This window comes from Cephus cinctus, unplaced genomic scaffold (assembly GCF_000341935.2).
Source record: "Cephus cinctus unplaced genomic scaffold, Ccin1 Ccin1_scaffold0885, whole genome shotgun sequence".
Lineage (NCBI taxonomy): Eukaryota > Metazoa > Arthropoda > Insecta > Hymenoptera > Cephidae > Cephus > Cephus cinctus.
The window spans coordinates 44,686-63,929 of record NW_014333464.1 but is presented as its reverse complement, the minus strand read 5'-3'; the positions used below and the strand labels follow the sequence as shown (position 1 = coordinate 63,929).

Genomic DNA, 19,244 nt, shown 5'->3' with positions numbered 1-19,244 from the left:
CAATAACTGATAAGATACATCTTTGCTGCCTGAGCTGGGCTAGCTGCTAACTCGGGCCACTTGTGGCGTTAAACATATCAATCGAAATAGCCAATCACAGTGCAGAAGGTATCCTCAAGGAAGTTCAAGACCTCCCTTGAAATAAGGAGGCCAATAAGGCTCCTTGTTCTGTAAAGGAAGGTCTTCCTTCCTTCCTTTCCTTATGGCTGACTCCTCCAATGAGGAGATGTGCCAGTATAAAGGAAGGTCTATGAAACGCGAAACGAGGAACAAGCATAGATATAGAAAAGACATAGATGTAGCATAACCCTGTGGGGGGGAAACCGTCCAGGGAGGGGTGCCGAGGTAGACTGTGCCTACTTGTGATTGGTTACTATTGGAAGCAAGCGCAGCGATGTAAAAGTGCTACGTAAAACAAGGAATAGTAGCAGAGATGGTTCCTTCCTTTCCTTATGGCTGACTCCTCCAATGAGGAGATGTGCCAGTATAAAGGAAGGTCTATGAAACGCGAAACGAGGAACAAGCATAGATATAGAAAAGACATAGATGTAGCATAACCCTGTGGGGGGGAAACCGTCCAGGGAGGGGTGCCGAGGTAGACTGTGCCTACTTGTGATTGGTTACTATTGGAAGCAAGCGCAGCGATGTAAAAGTGCTACGTAAAACAAGGAATAGTAGCAGAGATGGGTGGGGAGATGCACAACGCTCCGGTTTTAGGCGATACCAAAAGCATGGCGCTAAATCGTAGCGGCGAGTCCGGGAGTAGGATTTCGTGATCATCGCCTCTGTCGATGTTACAGATTTCGCGTAGCCGCGCGCTAAATCGTAGCGGCGAGTTCGGGAGTAGGATTTCGTGATCATCGCCTCTGTCGATGTTACAGATTTCGCGTAGCCGCGCGGGTCATGATCATCGTTCCAGCCGGTATTGCAATCAGCGAAAATAAATGGATTGCTCGGCGGTGGGGAAAAACTTGCCGCCCCGCACAAACCGTTCTTGACAAACAGGCGGGGCAGCAAGGTCTTCCATCCAACCGAACCCTAAACATTTGTATGGACGTAATGCGCAAACAAATGTGTATATTCAAATAAATTTCAAAGTTATAAAAAATGCATAGAAATATTGGTTTTCGCTCTTTACCTCTTATCATGCCGAAAATGAACATTAAACAATGAATGGCGAAATTCGTTGGTAAATGAAACGACCGAGAACAGTTTAAAGAGAAATTTTGAAATATCATAGATAAATATCTATAGAAAATTTAATTTAGAATTAAACGAGCATCGTTGCTGAGTCAATAACCTGTCAAGGTTCCTCTCTTTGAACTTTTCTAGGTTGCCCATAGTATACTTTATTCTCTTTTGTTCGCCTAAGATAAAATTTAAAAAAATATATATAAACTTAAAATAAAGTTTGGGCAATCTAGAAAGGTTAAAAGAGAGGAACCTTGAACAATTTTTGGAGTAAAATAAAAAAAAAAGAAGATGAAAAAAGAGTTCTTCATGGGGAATCGAATCCGTAACCAGCAGCGGTATATCTTGACAGGTTATTGACTCAACCACGATGCTCGTTTAATTATAGATATTTATCTATGATATTTCAAAATTTCTGTTTGAACTGTTCTTGGTCGTTTCATTTACCAACGAATTTCGCCATTCTTTGTTTAATGTTCATTTTCGGCATGATGAGAGGTAAAGAGTGAAAACCAATATTTCTATGCATTTTTTATAACTTTGAAATTTATTTGAATATACACATTTGTTTGCGCATTACGTCCATACAAACGTTTAGGGTTCGGTTGGACGGAAGACCTTGCTGCCCCGCCTGTTTGTTAAGAACGATTTGTGCGGGGCGGCAACTTTTTCCCCACCACCGAGCAATCCATGCATTTTCGCTGACTGCAATATCGGCTGGAACGATGATCATGACCCGTGCGGCTACGCGATATCTGTAACATCGACAGAGGCGATGATCACGAAATCCTACTCCCGGACTCGCCGCTACGATTTAGCGCCATGCTTTTGGTATCGCCTAAAACCGGAGCGTTGTACATCTCCCCGCTCATCTCTATAAAGTTTCAAGCTGCTCGCTTCTCGCTTCCCGCTGCTTTCGGTCTGACTGAGCCCTTATTCCTCAAGGAACGACTATGAATACGGCTATTAATCCCCCCGTGGGCACTGCTTTATCCCAGCTTAAACTTTTTCAGAGACTGTACAGTCTGTAATACAGACAGACTGCTACACTATCCTGTGTCCTTACTATCTCTTTCTGCTCTCCCCCACCACTGTCGTACACGTTCCAGTATGGTAGATTTCAGTGATAATGAGACAGACATTGGGTGCGTTCCGAAATGTACTGACAGTGCTGTAAAAGTAATTACATCTCTCTTAAGGCCATTCTACAATGCAATATAATAAAAAATAAGGAATAAGAAATGAGCGATAAGATCTTTATTTCATATTTACGTAATTCTATTGGATCCTCCAATCAAGAAGGAGAAAATCGTTTTTAAAACCGAGCGTTTACTAAGTCTCTACGATTTTTATGACGTCTTGGACATAGCAACGATACGGAAACGGTTGCTAGGGTCTTTAAGGACTTCACGGAGCACGAAACGTGATGAGTAACATCGAGCATGCTCCGTTCTGTAATTTATAACGGCTTACGTTAAAAATACATAGCAACGATACGGAAGCGGTTGTTAGGGTCGCTAAGAATTTGACATAGCATGAAACGTCATTGTCAAATGTCATTACCTGTCACCTGTCAATATATAAATATAAAAAAAAATGTGTATGCGTTTATTCATACAGATAAGTAAATCATTACTTCATTTTTAAAGTCACAATGACTTTTATCGTAGAGAAATTTCATTTCTCTAACGATATTGATAATGATCTCGTCTATAGAGCTGGTAATAACAGGTGACAGGTAATGACATTTGACAATGACGTTTCGTGCTTCGTCAAATCCTTAACGACCCTAGCAACCGCTTCCGTATCGTTGCTATGTATTTTTAACGTAAGCCGTTATAAATTACGGAACGGAGCATGCTCAATGTTACTCATCACGTTTTGTGCTCCGTGAAGTCCTTAAAGACCCTAGCAACCGCTTCCGTATCGTTGCTATGTATTTTTAACGTAAGCCGTTATAAATTACGGAACGGAGCATGCTCAATGTTACTCATCACGTTTTGTGCTCCGTGAAGTCCTTAAAGACCCTAGCAACCGCTTTGTGACGTCCTGATCGTCGCCAGTTTAGTTTTCGCGGTAGATTCGACTGCGTGAATCTGGCGAGGTGGGTTCGTTAGCCACCAAAGCTCTGATGAGCACTCCAACGGTGTTCAATCTTCTGTCAATATGTTGATTTCTGGTACGATGATGTTATGGGTTTTCAACTGAATAAAGGCTTTAGAAATAAAAATGCAGGTGCTTTTGGAGAGCACTATAACTAACTTTATTTACTTTAATTATAAGGTGATTTAGTCTAAATCAATCTATCTTAACTGAATCTAGCTAATTGACTCTACGATATAGACTCGAAGTACATCCTTCGAGACCAGAAATCGATCTGCCCTTCTGGATCCCAAGGGATACAGTCCTTCATTCTTCTCATGCAAACATCCGCACTCAAACACATTCATGTGTATGTACACCCTTTGTGGAGGCCCAGCGTGTGGCGCTTTGCTGTCCGGTCCCAAGATCGAGGGCCTTGTCTTACGCAAGAAGGGCTCATGCACACCCTATCCTTAGTTTATTTGGGGAAGCACATGGACAGCGTCATCTCTTAACCGAACATTCCTCTAACCCGTCGATCTTCTCAAGTGACTTGATTTATTGCCAGGAGTGAGAGTTCCTGAGAAACTCACTCGGTTAGGATAGCAATAAACAAATGGCCCATGCCTACATTCTTTGTAGCCCATATGTTTATGCACGTGTAGCGGCTAGAAAGCTTTCTCCGAATTGTTTAGAATATACCTTATTTATGCGTTAATGACAGACTGAGTATTTGAAAGCATTGAATTTTGATTTGGAGACAGAAATCGTGATTCCATTATAATCCCTGATTCGAATTCGCCGCCCAATTCTAGTGAGATTATTTATCACTAGGCCGCGACATAACAGCTTCCGTATCGTTGCTATGTCCAAGACGTCATAAAAATCGTACAGACTTACGGCGTGTTCCGATATACCCTGTGAACACTGCAATATGTGACGTCATTGAAGTATACTGTTGAAGCATTCCATTTTCGTTAGCGCCAGTGTTTATAACTGGTTGGGAATAATATCGGAACGTTTTTCAGTAACTGATGAATTTTGAATTTTATACTCACAGAAGGTATGTATATGTAATCAACTTTAGAATAAATTGATATATAAGAAGGATATGGGATGTTTTCATAATTCACAGTTACCTTGCATATTTTAGCATTTCTTGCAAATAGGTTAAATTCTCAAAATTGCCTATTGGACCCGAAACAGGTACGCAAAATTGCATAATATAATTGTTATAAAGCACAGACTAATTTAATAATTGATGTATTTATTGTTGCAATAGGAAATGGATCTTATTCGCACAATTCCTGTTGTTATCGAATGGACTTTAGATTCTTCGACAGATGAGTCAAGCGACGAAGATCTTACAATTTCTCTTAGCTTCTTCTAAAAGTTTTGTGGCATAGGCAGTATCTGTAACGGTTAATAATTTGTGAATTGCAAAAATAAAACAAAGGGAGGCAATACCAAAAATATGATTATTCGCACCAAAACAAAAGTCAAAAAAATAAGATGATCAAAAAGCTATCACTTACCATTTTGTGCCCATACTGATTCATCATGTGTTACACATATTTCATATAAAATGTTTGTTCCGCCGTCAATGAAACTGATCTTCGCCATTTTTGCCGCCTATTATTGTAGGGAGTGGGGGACCACTGGGAGTACCTTACCATGGGAGCTCAGGCGCTTACAGTAAAAAAATGGGAGAAACTTATGACGTCATTAAAGTTACTAGGCACTGCCGCAGTGCACTGTACTCCAATATCGGAATGAAATCTGCAGTACTGGTAGCACTGCCAGTTCATATCGGAACACGCCGTTAGTAAACGCTCGGTTTTAAAACGATTTTCTCCTTGTTGATTGGAGGATCCAATGGAATTACGTAAATAGCAAATGAAGATCTCATTGCTTATTTCTTATTATATTGCATTGTAGAATGGCCTTAAGATGCATATGGATGAATAAGGAGACAGCGTTGGTTATAGTATTGGTAGTACTGCCAGTAATTTCGGAACGCACCCCTATTAAGGCGGTTTTGAGGATAAAAGCTCGAGACCTCTGATTGGTCAAAGTCGTTCATCCATGTAAGATTCGGCCAATCAGGACTCTGACACCCACCAACGTACTTGCATGATTGACCTGGGAAGATTTTCACGAATCTTCAGACACGCGTGTTTTTTCATAGAATACATTCAATTCTAACTTATGATCTTCAATTTTACAATGAAGGCATATTCGCGATAAAATTAAAAGTGTGCTAAATATAGGATTTCTGTATAGTGGGTAGAATCAAACATTTATTCTCTGTGTCACGTGTAAACCTGAATGTGAATGATAGCTGGATATTGTTAATTTATTAACGTCGGAAGTTTACCGTGTAGTTGATAGTGGTTAGTTTCTTTAAAGACTAGAAGTGTACCAAAATGAAGTTAGAGACAGAATATTTGACTCAGGAGCACCTTACGGGCTTCGCAAATTATAAAGTAAGTCAATTTTATATCCTATGTAGACTTGAACAATGTGCGGTATATTACTCCTAGTAGTTGCTGTGTATGCCATACTTGCCTGACAGTAATGGCTCACATATATTCGATAATTTTAAACCGGTAATAAATTTAATTTTATATAGTATCGTTAATAATTTCGGAGTTACTAGTAATTTTATATCAGTTTAATTTGAGAAACATTTTTTTTATACATATGGTCATTAACAGGTACTGTATACGGAAGGAGAATATATGTCAATCAATTTATGTAAACCCTTATTATATTATTTGCAGTATAGCTCATTGGATACAAGTCCTCTCAGCATCTATGTAATGCATCCGTTTTGGAACAAGGTGGTGCAGGTATAAAACTATATGTAATTCCTAAAGTTTCTTACGTTACTCTACACATTGCCTGTTTTTGATCTTGACAAATTTGAATTCAATGTTTTTATCTAATCAAAATTTACAATTAAAAAAATTAGTGAATGGATATATTATATATGATTATTTATTTTAGAGAATATCAATAAAAGATTGAAAAACAGGCAATGAGAGCAATTTTTACTTTAATTAAATTTTGTGCATATGAAAAACATCAAGAATAGTAATAATTTAATTATTTACAGTATTGTCCAAAATGGGTAGCACCAAATTTATTGACATTCTCTGGATTTCTCTTCACCGTTTTGAATTTTGTAATGTTCGCTAGTTATGATTATTACTTTTATGCATCGAGTGATGATAAACCAGAATATCCTCCTATACCAAGATGGGTTTTTGCTGTAGCAGCTTTTAATATATTCATGGCTTATACACTTGGTAAGTAAACAGATTTTTTAATGAGATAGGTTCATAGTTCAAATTTGATAGATTTTAAACATTGTCACCGAATCTTATTATGTCTCAGATGGCATTGATGGGAAACAAGCAAGACGTACGCAAACATCTGGCCCGTTGGGAGAGTTATTTGATCATGGTCTAGATAGCTGGACTGCTATGCTGATAACTGTTTGCATGTACTCGGTATTTGGAAGAACAGATCACAGTGTTTCACCATTGCGAATGTATTTCATTCTTTGGAATGTTTTCATCAACTTTTACTTAAGTCATTGGGAAAAGTACAACACTGGTGTATTATTTTTGCCTTGGGGATACGATGCGTCAATGCTAGTGAGTATATTTTACTGCAAAATTTTACAGTGTATTTTATATATTCATCTGTTTATATTTGTAGGCTACAATTATAGTGTTTATTTTAACAAGCATTGGAGGACACGAGGCCTGGAAATTTGAACTACCTGGTGGTATCTCTGCAGGAATTATGTTTGAAATGTTGTTATATGTTAGTGCACTTGTTTCTAATCTGCCTGTCGTGCTTTGGAACATATATAAGTAAGTACAACGCGTATTTTAAAAATTTCGATTCTTCTACTGTAACAATTGTGAAATGTTATATTTACAATCTTATGCTTTTAGATCATACAGAGATAAGACGGGTAAAATGCGGACACTACCTGAGGCTGTAAGGCCTTTAGTGCCTTTACTTTTATTCTTCACTATCGCTACAGTTTGGGTAACTCATTCGCCAAGTAACATCTTGGAAAAGGATCCCAGAATCATTTATTTTGCCATTGGCACAATATTTTCTAACATATGTGTAAGTCTTTACTGTTAAATTTTACATTTGCATGTAACATCTGTTTATATTTTTTAATATTCTTTAATCCGTTAACTTGAAACTCTATTACATATTTTTTTTTGTAGTGCCGGCTAATAGTATCACAAATGAGCAACACTAGATGTGAGATTTTGCCTTGGATATTACTTCCCGTTGCTGGGGCAGCCATCTTTTCATTTCTTCTACCTGATTTAGATCTGAAAACTATGTATTTTGTATCTGTTCTTGCCTTGGGAGCGCACGTACATTACGGTACATGTGTCGTAAGTATATTGTTTATCATTACGTGTATACCGAAGTTGCATATTTATTACACAATGTTAATTTACTTTCAGGTACGCCAGATGTGCCATCATTTTCGTATTCATACATTCCGGATAAGAGAACATTCTGAATGACTCCTTGGAGACGATGCATGTTAAAAACATTGAAATAGAAAGAGAGAGAGAGAGAGTGATGGAGCAAGAAAATAGAATAGAGCGAGTGATAGAAAACAAAGATCCCATCAAAATTTATTATATCAGATAATAACAGGAAACCTAAGTCGCTCAATCTTTGAATTTTTTTTTACGAATTCTGCAAACTCCAATCGGAGTAAAAATCATTTTTTTCTGATGTTATTTTATATTTTACAAAATGGCATTTCCTTTTACACCATAAATGATTCTACTAATAATATCAGCACGACTTTATCAGTAGTGATATATTTATTTCAACATCGCGACGAAACTATTTTTTCTACACTATAATTGAGAACTACTGTAAATCTTAAATATATCGTGTAAGCAATCTCGATAATGTACATCTATTAACTTAGGTTTTCTTTCTGTTCCTAGTTGGGAATTCTGTTTAAACAAATAGATTTATCTGACTACCACTCGTTTTGTTCTGCCTTGGGTATAGATAGAAAAAATGCACCTCTCTGTTTTTACCATGTATTGTCCCTCGGGTGTTATATTAATTTATTACTTTACTGTTTTCGTAGTGATTCAGGCTCGCGTTCATATATTTCTTTTAAGCATTGTATAATTGATTGCATCTTAGTAAATAGTTATTATTTGTGAGATAATGACTATCAGCGCACCGTTAAAGAAAAGAAAGAAATCTAATGCGGGCTTTATTCTTTGACGATCTTTGATCACTGCAAGTTTGGCTCCTTTTTTAAATTTAACCATAAAGAAACCATTTTGGCCAACTGCAGTGTAACGAAACGAATGAAAATACTTATAAAATTAGTAAAGCCAAATTATTATGTCCCAAGAACGACCAATTTCTTGTTATATGATCTGTTCCTGTGACGTTTTGGTACATGACTAGTTATTCTCTTTGGACACCTACTTACACGTGCATTAAAATATACTGACTCGAAAAAGGAGGAAATATTAATACTGAAGTTCACTCTTATATTTAGGTCAGATAAGGTCTTAGGCCCAATCATCGACACTGTACCAGTCATCCTTACGGACGTACGATGTGGGTAAGAGAAAAAAAATATGATCTTTTATGGAGGATCCATGACTATTGGTACAATGTCGCTGACTAGACGCACTACCTTACGTCTGTCTTTATAATATAACATGTCATGCTTTGCCATTGTGCACTTTCCAATTACCCACTATAATTCATGGTGAATTAACCAAACGCTACCGTTAACCTTAGTTTTGTATTGGAAGGTTGATGTTAGATATTGTGTACTGCATTAATGTAAAAAGCATAGTGAATGTGATCACACTGTAATTCAGAAAAATGTACAAATTGATTGCAAAATCTACACGTTAAGCATTTTGTCAGTGAACTGATATAAAATGCATGTATATAAAAAATTAAGTCATTTTCAATAATATATATATATATATATACATAAAAGACATACATATGTGGATAATAATTATATAGTTTCCTGTCACAAAAATCGTATATAGTAGCATTTCAACAAAGATATTTCTTTAATTGCATGCTACAGATCTAAGACTAGAAAGGAAAATATCCGAAAATTTATATTTTTACTTGAACACTTGTGAAAGTTTTCAGGATGGTTTTGTGTTTCAGTTTTAAATGAATTAATTTTGCAGAATGTCTCGTCAACTCCATTGAGAGAAAGAATCTCTGTCTAAGTCATACTATTTACAATTTTCATTTGGATTTTACTCACATCGCAATACAAGATCCTCTTAACTCTATAAAAGATAACATAATTAATTATTTATTATTATTATTATAACTGATAATAAAATAGACATAGATGTTTGCCAAAGGTAATTTAATAATTGTTATTATTTAGTGGATTTATCTTTCTTTTCGTAGATGACATGATAAGTGTTTTGAAATTGGGTTGCATTAGAACAAGAGTATTTGTTTTTCTCAGAAGTACATAGATAAAGACACATTGCTTCTTGCAAAACTGACAGTCAATTTCAAAACATAGCAATATTGGAAGGATTTAAATGTTAATGAATTTGATGCAAACTAAATATGTCTATGCAATCGTTTGGAGCAAAAACTTTGCACGCTATGTTGATACTTATAGTGCAATTTGTGTAAAATAAAATATATATTGTTTAATTGCTTAGCCTAATTAATCAATTGTTTAGAGTTTAGTTAATTACTATAAATGTGTTAATTGTGTATGAAAGATTAAAAACACCAGAATTTTTATAAATCAGTTTTAAAGAAATAAGCAGATTAAAATTATTGATGTGTAGAATGTAGAAAATACATAAGATTTGTATAATTGATTTTTGTAAACACCTTAATTTTATACTGCAACTTCACTGTAAGCATCGATAGAGCATATAATGATAATATTTATAAACATTGCATAGACACTTTAGTTATAATAAATTTCTTAACTGAGAGTTTCCAAACAATTTCATCTTTATTTTATATAGTACCTTGTTTTATGTAACAAGTAGGGATTAAAATATTTATGTCTGGTTGTTTTGAAATATTTGACAGAATACATTAAATTCCAATGTCTTCAGTAATAATCTGTATTTACAAGAAACGAATATAAATACGTTTTAATAATTAGTATTTACATTATTTTAATTGGGCTTTTGATTTGAAATAATCATCTACCACTTGAGATCTTTCTTCTATGGGTGGCAAGTAAGGCGTGATACCTTTTTGTCTACGTGCACTCATTACATCGTTCTAAAAAGTAAAATTTTGTTTTGAATCCTTGTATTATATTTTATAGAAAAAAAACATGCCAATTTTTAAATTACCCAAAATTTCTTGCAAGCTTTGTAATTTGCGAAGTAGGGAGAACAAATCTCTCTATCACAATTATTTTCCATGAGGCACTGGGAAGACAATTGTGCTTCCTAAAATTATAATAGTTAACTAAATCATTTAAAAAACTTCATTTCATAATACTTTAGTACCTTAAAGCATGGATTAGTTTCTTCAGAATTATGCTTTGATACCATTTTACTTGTGCGCCGTTTTCCTTCTCTTAATCTTTCTCTGTCTTCAACAGTACTCATTGTGCCCTTTATAAAATTATATAAAACTGTTTCAATTCAGATATAGTAGAAAAAGAAATTGTTCTTCTTTTCTCCTATTTTTGTAATTAACCATCAGATAAAACCAAGTTCAGATGCGACGCGAACAGTATTTATATATTTAAAATCTTTTAATTAAATAAAATTCAGTGAAACGTAAAACAATATTAATCTATTGTTAGCCGGGTATCGCCGAGTATTGTGTTGACAATAATTTTAGGGTTTTCATCAGTTTTCATGAAGCGTCAAATCTATGATCATACGACTAGTAAGGTTTGTCAGAGATGACTGGGGAGATGTACAACGCTCCAGTTTTAGGCGATACCAAAAGCATGGCGCTAAATCGTAGCGGCGAGTCCGGGAGTAGGATTTCGTGATCATCGCCTCTGTCGATGTTACAGATTTCGCGTAGCCGCGCGGGTCATGATCATCGTTCCAGCCGATATTGCAGTCAGCGAAAACGAATGGATTTCTCGGTGGTGGGGAAAAAGTTGCCGCCCCTCACAAACCGTTCTTGACAAACAGGCGGGGCAGCAAGGTCTTCCGTTCAACCGAACCCTAAACGTTTGTATGGACGTAATGCGCAAACAAATGTGTATATCCAAATAAATTTCAAAGTTATAAAACATGCATAGGAATATTAGTTTTCACTCTTTACCTCTTATCATGCCGAAAATGAATATTAAAAAATGAATGGCGAAATTCGTTGGTAAATGAAACGACCGAGAACAGTTCAAAGAGAAATTTTGAAATATCATAGATAAATATCTATAGAAAATTTAATTTAGAATTAAACGAGCATCGTGGCTGAAGCAATAACCTGTCAAGATATACCGCTGATGGTTACGGGTTCGATCCCCCATCAAGAACTCTTTTTTCATCTTCTTTTTTTTTATTTTACTACAAAAATTGTTCAAGGTTCCTCTCTTTCAACCTTTCTAGGTTGCCCAAACTTTATTTTAAGTATATATATATATTTTTTTAAATTTTATCTATGACAGTTTCGACTAATATTTTAAATGCCCGCTCGTGCCACGCGACCGGCAACTCGAGCGATTGCGGATCCTCTCTCGCTGAGGGGTCTGCTATCGCTGTTACTGCTGCCGCTGGTTCTTATAATCTTATAAATACTTTTTTATTTGCAATCTTCAGTTCCAGCGCCCACTGTAAACTCAATAAGATTTACTATGAGAAAATAATTAGCTGACTTCGTTACCTGGAATCAATAATCTTGAGAAGTAAATATGGAAATGAGCATTATCTCTGTCCGTAATTGTTCGTCCACGTGGAGAAGGGTGGCGCGAAAGTTCTTAACTGGAGTGCATCTTTATATTATTCTGCTTATATGTAAAGTAAGCGAAACGACAATAGTAAGCAGTTGAATAAACGATGGAACTCTGGAAATAGAACTTCCGAAAAAAGTAAAACAAACAGATGTTTCTGGCGCCTGGCTAGTGCACCCGGTTACGAATCGGGAGGTCTATGGTTCGAGACCCCTCTATGGAGAGCACTTTCTTTTTACAAAAAAAAATTGTGCTTTTGCAAATGGGATTAACAAATTAAAGAGTATATCCAATTAATTTATTTATCTTATTCCAATAAAGGCATAACAACGACAACCTATGGGCTTCCACATCACCCAAGAGGTGCCGCCGTCGATGCGTTCCCATTATTTAACGTAGCGGGTCCCCACTAGGCCTATACTACGATCATCGATATCAATATTACACAAACAATCTATTTAAGTAATTAAAGTATAAACGAATGGCAATAGGATATCAAAAGGTTTCGAATAGAAAATCTTAATAATATGAGTTCTGCACTCAAATATAAAGTTTCTTCATTGAAGATGATTAGAATGGCAATAGGATATCAAAAGGTTTCGATTAGAAAATCTTAATAATATGAGTTCTGCACTTAAATATAAAGTTTCTTCATTGAAGATGATTACGACAATTCTTTTACATTATATTTCACACACACATGACGCGTGTAAATATCTAAAAGTAAGAGAAATTGAGAAAAGGACAATTGGGAAGAATAGTATATCGGTCTATTGAGATCACTTACTGGCGACTTCAACACAACAGTCTATGAATCTGACGGATCGAGTCTGAGCGGGCGTCTGCAACAATGTTCCTAACTATCGTGCGACTAGCAATACACATTGGGGCCTGCAGCGTCAGGTCGTTCACAGTCGTACAGGCAGCAGCATCATGGTAAGTAGTTCTTCAATAGTTATAAGGAAACAAGACGCAACACGTCTCATGTTTATTTTATTTCTATAAAGGATATTGCGAGAGAGAATATTGTGAGTTAATAGAAAATGATTTCCGATCCCGATGACAACCTTTTTTTTTAAATATTTTATATAAGCTTAAAATAAAGTTTGGGCAACCGAGAAAATTTGAAGGACAGGAAACTTTAAAAATAGTATAGGACGATCGTAGTATAGGCCTACTGGGGACCCGCTACGTTAAATAGTGGGAACGCATCGACGGCGGCACCTCTTGGGTGATGTGGAAGCCCGCAGGTTGTCGTTGTTTTACCTTTATTGTAATAATATAAATAAATTAATTTGATATACTCTTTAATCTGTTAATCCCATTTACAAAAGCACATTTTTTTTTGTACAAAGAAAGTGCTCTCCATAGAGGGGTCTCGAACCATAGACCTCCCGATTCATAACCGGGTGCACTAGCCAGACGCCAGAAACATATGTTTGTTTTCCTTTTTTCGGAAGTTCTATTTCTAGAATTTTATCGTTTATTCAACTGCTTACTATTGTCGTTTCGCTTACTTTACATATAAGCAGAATAATATAAAGATGCACACCAGTTAATAACTTTCGCGCCACCCTTCTCCACGTGGACGAACGCAAGAGAATAAAGTATATTTTGGGCAATCTAGAAAGGTTAAAAGAGAAGAACCTTGACAGGTTATTGACTCAGCTACGATGCTCGTTTAATTCTAAATTCAATTTTCTATAGATATTTATCTATGATATTTCAAAATTTCTCTTTGAACTGTTCTCGGTCGTTTCATTTACCAACGAATTTCGCCATTCATTTTTAATGTTCATTTTCGGGATGATAACTGGTAAAGAGTGAAAACCAATATTCCTATGCATGTTTTATAACTTTGAAATTTATTTGGATATACACATTTGTTTGCGCATTATGTCCATACAAACGTTTAGGGTTCGGTTGGACGGAAGACCTTGCTGCCCCGCCTGTTTGTCAAGAACGGTTTGTGAGGGGCGGCAACTTTTTCCCCACCACCGAGCAATCCATTCGTTTTCGCTGACTGCAATATCGGCTGGAACGATGATCATGACCCATGCGGCTACGCGAAATCTGTAACATCGACAGAGGCGATGATCACGAAATCCTACTACCGGACTCGCCGCTACGATTTAGCGCCATGCTTTTGGTATCGCCTAAAACCGGAGCGTTGTACATCTCCCCACTCATCTCTGGGTTTGGCTGGGTAAACTCCGAACTGAAGTTGGCTGCTAGTGACTTAGATTTTTAACGTAGCGCCATCTATCGAGTGTAATGCGAATTGCATAGAGTAGTGGCGCCTCCTGATCGGAAAAAAGCGCAACTATCTTTAAAAATTTGAAATGAATATATTTTTACTGTTATCATATATATTACCTTGTTATAAAAATATATTTTCACAAAATATGATCTAGTAATCGCAATATTCCATGTTTGGAGATTTTTTTCGTTTAATTTTAATTAATTTAATTAATTTTAATTCGTGCTACGCCACACAGGTTTGCACCTATTATGTATACATATATTTTGATATGAAGATATTATTACATATTTTTATATTAAATATGTGTATATTTAATATATAAATAATATTATTTAAAAATATAAGTATGTATAAGTGCAAGCTTGTGTTGTACATTGAGCATTAAATTTGATCTACTGCTTCGAGATTTTTTTGCTACAATGTACCGTCTGCTTTCGTAAAGCATGTAGAAGCATGATTTTCGTTAGTAACTCGCAAAACGTGTAACACAAGTGTGCTATTATTTCTTTTGCTTAAATTGTATTGTGTGTGATCGATTGCAATGGTGATACGGTTCGTAGATTTGTTCAAACTAGGTGAGAAACCTTCTATTGAGAATTACCTTTGCACAAAGATACGGACTCATAGCTCGGACTTTCAAGTGTCCAGTGTGCGATAAGGACATGATTCTATGCACTGCTGAATTTCTTTCGGACAAATATCGTTGGCAATATCGTAGTTGCAAAATAACGAGATCAGTGAGAACTGGTTCGTTTTTTGGTAAATCGAAGTTACCAATGAACGAAATTTTACAATTGACATATTTTTGGATCCATAAGTACACCCAGATTCAGGCTCTGTGGGAATTTCAATGTTCCCCGCACACGACGGTCGACTGGTACTATTTCTGTCGCGAATTATGCGTCGATATTGTACTAGAAGAACGTGGACAAATTGGAGGTCCGAGTATTGTTGTAGAGATCGACGAATCGAAGTTCGGCAAGCGAAAGTACCACCGAGGTAAACATGTGACAGGGCAGTGGGTATTTGGTGGGATAGAACGCGGCAGTAATCGATGTTTTTTGACAACAGTGAATGATTGATCGGCGGCCACGCTCGTGCCTCTCATTAAGGAATTTATTGCAACTGGCACCACAATTGTTAGCGATTGTTGAAAAGCCTATGTATCCTTAGGTGCAGAAAGTTAGGAGCATCTGACCGTCAATCATTCATTGGCTTTCAAAGATCCCGAGACTGCTGCTTCCACAAACGTTATAGAAGGATTGTGGGCATTGGTAAAACGGCAACTGCCGGATTGCAATCGCAGCAAAGGCATGTTCTCTTCATATTTAGGGGAGTTTATGTACCGATGCTTGCGAACAGATGCCCTTGATCCTTTTGAAACGTTTTTGAATGATATTGCTCGCGTTCCTCCACCTCCATCCAACGACGTGGAAGCTGCAGAGGACTCTGACGCTGCGGAAGCAAGCGGAACTGGATTTTGAAGTGGAATCGTTGACGGAGGAAATCCCAAAAAATCGGCACTTATTTAGCCACCAATTATTGACGTAGCATCAACTTCTCGATTCACAATATTTTGCGTAAGATGAAAGAAGAGGTTTCAGCTTCGAAATTTGTAAGTAAATTATATAAATTTATGTATAATATATTTTTTCAGATCTTCATTAATTGATACATATGTGTATTCCAATAAAAATAAATTGGTTTTATAATTTTAAATATGGTTAATTTTTTTTCTAATAGGTGGCGTGACTATTCCATGCTATTCACATTATATCCGGCAGATGGCGTTACCTCAAAAAACCACTAGCAGCCAAGTTCAGTTCGGAGTCGTATACTGCAGTTTTACCGGTTTTTGGTGGACCAGTTAAAAAATTTGGTTGTTGCCCATTTTTCTGGAAAATGGAAAATAAAATTTGGATTGTGAAGTTAGCCTCAAAAGTCTTATTTTTTATAAAAAAAATTTTTTTTTGTATGGAATCGATGCCAAATTTTTTGGTGGTCACGAATTACCTAATTATAAAATTTGGTGGTAAGCGGTTTCGTTGAAAATTAAAAAAAACCGTACGCGCACCTGTGAAATGTGAATTTAGCCCCAATTGCATCCTCGATATCTCAAGAAAGCCGCACGATTCGTTGAAAAGTATATACGGATGTATTAAAAAATATTTAGCTTCTTACAATTTCACGAAAAATGGAGAACGGGAACTCGGTTTACTAGTTCTTATTTATATTCTCTCTACATCATCTTGGAGCATTACGATATTAATGCAAATTTTTCTGCCACAGTTGATTATTCGGATAATCAAGTACTTCTTACAATGCTGCAATTCATCATTCTCGTATTGTGTCCGAGGAATTTTTCTTCTATCATACACGCTAAAGTTCGTGAAAAAAGTTGATTACAGTTTTTATTATCCCTGTCTGCGTAAATCGGGTATTTCACATGGTCTTAATGAAATGCTAAACAACTTACACACTAATCGGTAACAGAAACTATAATCCAATAATCTACTCAGAGACGATTGGCGGTTTTATTTCGTCTATCTACTCTAGTGGAACCGAATTTCCTTTTTTACATACACGGGTCAAAAACTGCATTAACTATACCTCTGTACTAAATAAATAATTTAATTAATAATGAAAAGAAATCTATGAGTACACCAGCACAATTGCGCGTATAGTAACATTATTTTTTTTAACAAAACCGGTTACCACCAAATTCTATAATCTCGTAATCCTTGACCACCAAAAAACTTGGCATCGAATGCACCCAAACCCGTTTTTGTCTTTTAAATAAAGTTCTTGGGACTAACTTCACACTCCACAGATGTACGTTTGTGAAAATATTCTACAGAAATATACCTTTATTTAAACGATAAACTAGTTTCCACTATTCTTGAACGACAAATCGCGTAAGCATCTCCAGGAACGCTGGTCGCGGCTTGACTCAGAAACGTTTTAGCACGTCAAGCTATGATCCACGCGCGACGCGCACGCCGCGCACTAGAAAATATTTAATATTTTCGGATCTAATAAAGTCTCCACATTTCTTAAGTGTGGGTTTTTTAGATTAAAACATACTGCACACGATAGTATTTTTTTAAATGTTATTCATTGAGGGGGCAAATGTAAAATAATTGTTTAAACAATAAAATTGTTAATAACTTTTTTAAATAACAGAATGAAGATCATTTACATATTCATTAAAGAGCTAACATAACACGGTAAGGAATTAAAAAAAAAACGAAATCGATTGAATGAGTAAAACCAGAAATAATGAATTTTATATACATGAGTAATTATCATTTCTTCGATTATCATTGAAATTAAAAATAAATATACCTATCAAAAAAAAATGTTCTCTCAAAAATCGTGATACAGGAGTCACATTATTTCTTGAATAGAAGCTGTAAAAAAATTTTCATGAGAATCTAAATTCTACAGTCGAAAAAAGTGTTCGATTTGTAAAAGAATACCTCACGTACGGCTTTTTTTCCAACGAAACCGCGTACCATCAAATTGAGTAATTAGGTAATCCGTTACTGCCAAAAAATTTGACATCGTTTAAACTCAAAACAATTATTTTTTTGATAAATAAAACTTTTAGGGCTAACTTCATATTTCACAGATGCGCGGACGGTTTTGTTTTTTTATTTTCAACGAAATCGGTTACCACCAAATTTTGTAATTAGGTAATCCGTGACCGCCAAAAAATTTGGCATCGAATTATACTCAAAATAGTATATTGTGTACCGAGAGCGAAAACGGGCGTTTCTGCGACGCTTCGCCTCGGGAACCTCAACTTTATACAAGGCACAAACGCCCGTTTTCTCTCGCGGTTCACATACTATTTTCTTCAACAGCGGAGCGAACGCGAGTTTTCACATAGTGGGTGATTCTTGGGTCAGTGCAAATAAGCAGGTCAGTTTGGTAACTTAGGAATTGACAATGAAACATCTGTGCATCGTACAGCTTACGTAAAAAAAAACAATTGCCCCGATGTTAGCTGGTCGTTGGATTCGTCGGCAAATGTCACCTCACTCCTATTCAATTTTTCAATTTTCCACGTTTCCCTATTCGAGAATTGCTCGTTTTCGCTTCGCTTTTGAAGAATAATAATTTTTTTGAAAAATAACACTTTTGGGGCTAATTCACATTTCACAGGTGTGCGTACGGTTTTGTTTTTTTTTGTTTTTAACGAAACCAGTTACCACAAATTTTATAATTAGGTAATTCGTGACCGCCAAAAAATTTGGCGTCGATTCCATAAAAAATTTTTTTTTTTATAAAAAATAAGACTTTTGGGGCTAACTTCACAATCTAAATTTTATTTTCTATTTTCCAAAAAAATGGGCAACAGCCAAATTTTTTAACTGGTCCACCAAAAACCACCATAAAACCAACAATTATTTGACAACAAAAAAAGTTCAAAAAGTAAATGTTACAATGCTAACTTCACGTAGGTAGTTTTACCCCGGCGTTTAATTTAAACACCCGATGTTGAGCGTTCAGGGCCCGTTCAGGGCCCGTTCAGGGACGTGAATGTCGTTCAAATATAGTTAGTGGTGGCTGTGTCAGGGTGAATATGTCTTTCCCTTCCTTTCCTTATGGCTGTATCCCCAATGGGGGACATGTGCCAGAGGGTGAATATGTCAATGTGTCCATGTGGTAAGAAGCATGGTAGAATGAAACAAGGTATGTTCTGACGTTCTACGTCGCAGAGGACCAATAAGTTGCTGCCCGAAG

The 19,244-nt window shown here is 36.1% G+C and overlaps 2 protein-coding genes and 1 long non-coding RNA gene across 3 annotated transcripts; 2 read left to right on the top strand and 1 right to left on the bottom strand.

The window, feature by feature from the left end:
- The first annotated feature begins 4,187 nt into the window (after positions 1-4,187).
- Positions 4,188-4,746, top strand: LOC107271072. The gene is made up of 3 exons (XR_001538508.2): positions 4,188-4,336; positions 4,427-4,479; positions 4,556-4,746. It is a non-coding gene; the product is annotated as an uncharacterized LOC107271072 (long non-coding RNA).
- Positions 4,747-5,286: 540 nt separating this feature from the next.
- LOC107271096 (ethanolaminephosphotransferase 1) lies at positions 5,287-10,005 on the top strand. Its single transcript, XM_015746704.2, has 8 exons — positions 5,287-5,759; positions 6,057-6,125; positions 6,392-6,584; positions 6,673-6,935; positions 7,000-7,157; positions 7,242-7,422; positions 7,530-7,706; positions 7,779-10,005. Exons 1-8 carry the CDS (start codon positions 5,700-5,702, stop codon positions 7,839-7,841), a joined length of 1,164 nt encoding a protein of 387 aa, XP_015602190.1. The 5' UTR covers positions 5,287-5,699; the 3' UTR covers positions 7,842-10,005.
- Positions 10,006-10,409: 404 nt separating this feature from the next.
- On the bottom strand, positions 10,410-11,263 carry LOC107271097 (coiled-coil-helix-coiled-coil-helix domain-containing protein 7). Its single transcript, XM_015746705.2, has 3 exons — positions 10,830-11,263; positions 10,671-10,769; positions 10,410-10,596 (listed from the first exon to the last, which is right to left on the bottom strand). The coding sequence occupies exons 1-3, from the start codon at positions 10,929-10,931 to the stop codon at positions 10,483-10,485; spliced, it is 315 nt and encodes a 104-aa protein (XP_015602191.1). The 5' UTR covers positions 10,932-11,263; the 3' UTR covers positions 10,410-10,482.
- Between the last annotated feature and the right edge of the window lie 7,981 nt (positions 11,264-19,244).